General features: G+C 26.0%; 2 protein-coding genes across 2 annotated transcripts in view; one reads left to right on the top strand and one right to left on the bottom strand.

Annotated features, from left to right (window-relative positions):
- Positions 1-833, top strand: part of Phum_PHUM040510 (uncharacterized protein) — a gene marked incomplete at both ends in the record, with an annotated part of 1,748 nt that extends 915 nt beyond the window's left edge. Inside the window, 4 exons of the mRNA XM_002423110.1 lie at positions 35-107; positions 162-209; positions 292-476; positions 571-833. Of these exons, the coding sequence (XP_002423155.1) occupies positions 35-107; positions 162-209; positions 292-476; positions 571-833 (569 nt within the window). The remainder of the gene's footprint in view (positions 1-34; positions 108-161; positions 210-291; positions 477-570) is intronic.
- A 1,279-nt stretch (positions 834-2,112) lies between these two features.
- Phum_PHUM040500 (uncharacterized protein) overlaps positions 2,113-2,772 on the bottom strand; it is a gene marked incomplete at both ends in the record, with an annotated part of 7,054 nt that continues 6,394 nt past the window's right edge. The window contains 2 exons of the mRNA XM_002423109.1: positions 2,113-2,472; positions 2,543-2,674. Of these exons, the coding sequence (XP_002423154.1) occupies positions 2,113-2,472; positions 2,543-2,674 (492 nt within the window). The remainder of the gene's footprint in view (positions 2,473-2,542; positions 2,675-2,772) is intronic.

The following is a 2,772-nucleotide window of genomic DNA, read 5'->3' as shown; positions in this document are numbered from 1 at the left end:
GTGGCCGGTCACGTGGAAACGGGAATGCTTCAAGCTGGAGAAAAAGTTTTAGTCATGCCTCAAAATGAACTAGCTTTGGTTAAAGGTAAATTTATTTTAATTTTTCCGTTTCATCGAGTTTAAAAAAAAAAAACTTTCAAATTTTAAAATGCGTATTTAAGCGCGTTCCGATTAAGTAAGCATATTCATAAATTATACGTTAACGGTCTGTTCATAAAATGATTGTAACGGTTATTTATCGAGAGGGCGGTGGTTTTTTAAAAACAAATAATTGATCGTTATAGGTATTAGCATAGACGAATCTCCCGTGCAAACTGCTTTTGCTGGAGATGGTGTTAGTTTAACCCTAGCAAATTACGACATTCAACACATAAGTGTGGGTTACATATTAAGTGATTCATCCTTACCTGTACCGGTGACTTCGAAATTTGAAGCTCGGATAGTCGTTTTCAACATAAGCACTCCAATCACCGCAGGTACCTTTAAATGAAAAAAAATTATGTTTGTTAGTTTATTATTAATTATCTGTTAGATAAATTATTATTAAAATGAACGTATATATACTTACAGGTTATCCGGTCGTGTTGCATAGTCACTCTTTGGCAGAACAAGCAGTCGTAGTTAAATTAATTGCTCAGTTAAATAAAAATTCGGGAGAAGTAATTAAAAAACGTCCTCGTTGCTTATTGAAAAATTCTAATGCTGTCGTTGAAATAGAAACGAGTAAACCGATATGCCTTGAATTATATAGGGAAACAAAAGAACTCGGTCGATTTATGCTTAGAGTTGGAGGTGTATCCATTGCAGCCGGTTTGGTAACAAAACTCATGTAGTTATTATTTATAGTTTTATATAATTGCTTAAATGTAAATTATTTATGTTGGAAAATATAATTTTAATTTTAAAAAGTATATACTTGTTAAAAAAAATATATATCTAAATTTACGGCGGAGAAAATAAAATACATTTTCAATGGTAAATCTATTGTTTTGTAACATTGAATTTTACATTTACTATAAAATCACGGATTTTTTAAATAAAAAATGTAATTAAATTAAGCTTAGGATAATCATTGGTGTTCTTATTATTATTAATTTATTGTAAGAAAAAAAAATAAATATGAATTTTTATTTTTTTTAAACTCTGTCTAATTTTTTTTTTTTTTATTTCATCACTTTTCCTCCTTTTTGTAAAATATACTTTTAAAATTATTTTTTAACAAATTTACATTATGAGCAATTCTAAAGTTTTACCAATTTTTTTTTGTAATATTAATTTTAATCCTTGATAAACAAGATAAGATGTTTAACCGAATCAGATACGCGGTTTAATCCATTTTGGATTAATGTCACGTAAAAATATCCGAAATAACAATACTAATATTAAATGATTAATTAGGCAGTAGCACCAAATTGCGCTAATGCCGTCCTGGAGAAATTACACGTTATAGTGAAGCTTAAGCTCTAAAGTTGGCAACCCTGAATAAATAAATGTTTAGAAAAAATTATTTAGTTACTTACCGCGAAATTACTACAAATGTTTATGAAGATTCTGAAAAGAAAAAAAAAATTTAATATTAAACTTAATTTTAAAAAATATTTTTATACTAACAATAAAAATTATTTAATTATAATTTTTTTGTTTTGTTAAAATATTTTTAAATTTGTTTTTTTTTTTTAAATGAAAAATTAATACATTGTAATCACTGACATCTATTGTACAAATAACAAACTTTTTTGTGTAAATTTAGTTTTTAAGTATTTTTTTTTTATATAACAGCTGATATCAATTAAGTATTTAAATTTAAAAATAAAAAATAATTAAATCCGAATAAAATTTGAATGTAATTTTGACATTTTATTACACTGGAATAAAAATAAATAAAAAAAAAATTTAATTATTACTGCATTCATTTAATAAAAAATTATACATATAAATATTTATATATATATATATTTTTTTTTTCTGAAATAAATAATTACAACCCTGAAAAAAAAAATTATAATTTAATGCAAGTCACGTGGTAAAATGATACGATTTATAGAAAAAAAAAAAAAAAAAAAAACAATTTTTTTTTTCCCCCTTAATTTATTTATTTTTATAAATTAATTACTAGGAGGCATTGGAAATTTTTTCGTTAGAATTACAAATTTTATTATGACTAGAAAAATCTTGAATCGTTCCTAATGATTCAAAATCTTTTTGTATAATTTGAAATTGCGTGGAAGGAACATTTTCAAAAAGCGTCGTTAAACTAGTTGGACTTGTACATTTTGATTTTGGTATTGAAATCTTTGGTATGTTTATTTCTTTATCCTCGTCTCCCCTTTCTGAAACGATCGAGTCTAATGGCGGCGAAACTGATGCTAGAGACGAATTTTTATTGCTTATTGTATCTCCTGTAGAATTAGGATTTGAAACCAGTGCTGTCGGCGTGTATTGTTGAAGAAGATAAGCAGAATCATCGAAAACCTACCGTGAAACATTTTCATTCCTTAAAAATAAAACTTTAAAAAAAAAAATTGAAATTCTACTGACTAACCTTTGAAAATGAAACATCCAAAAATAATTCCTGTATGAACCTTCTTGCTGTCACTCTGCATACCGAATTCGATAAAACTTCACAAACGCTTGAATATAAACATGGATCTTGAAAAGCATTCGGATAGCTTTGCTTAAGACTAAATGAGAGAGAGAAAAAAAAACGTAGACCAACAGTTTTACTTTAATTTGGTAAATAAAAGTAAAGAAAAATCTTACTGCAAAAGAGCT

The sequence above is a fragment of the Pediculus humanus genome, genomic scaffold (assembly GCF_000006295.1).
Source record: "Pediculus humanus corporis 1103172107387 genomic scaffold, whole genome shotgun sequence".
NCBI lineage: Eukaryota > Metazoa > Arthropoda > Insecta > Psocodea > Pediculidae > Pediculus > Pediculus humanus.
Note: the sequence above shows the minus strand (reverse complement) of the source record. Positions and strands in the feature narration are given on the sequence as shown.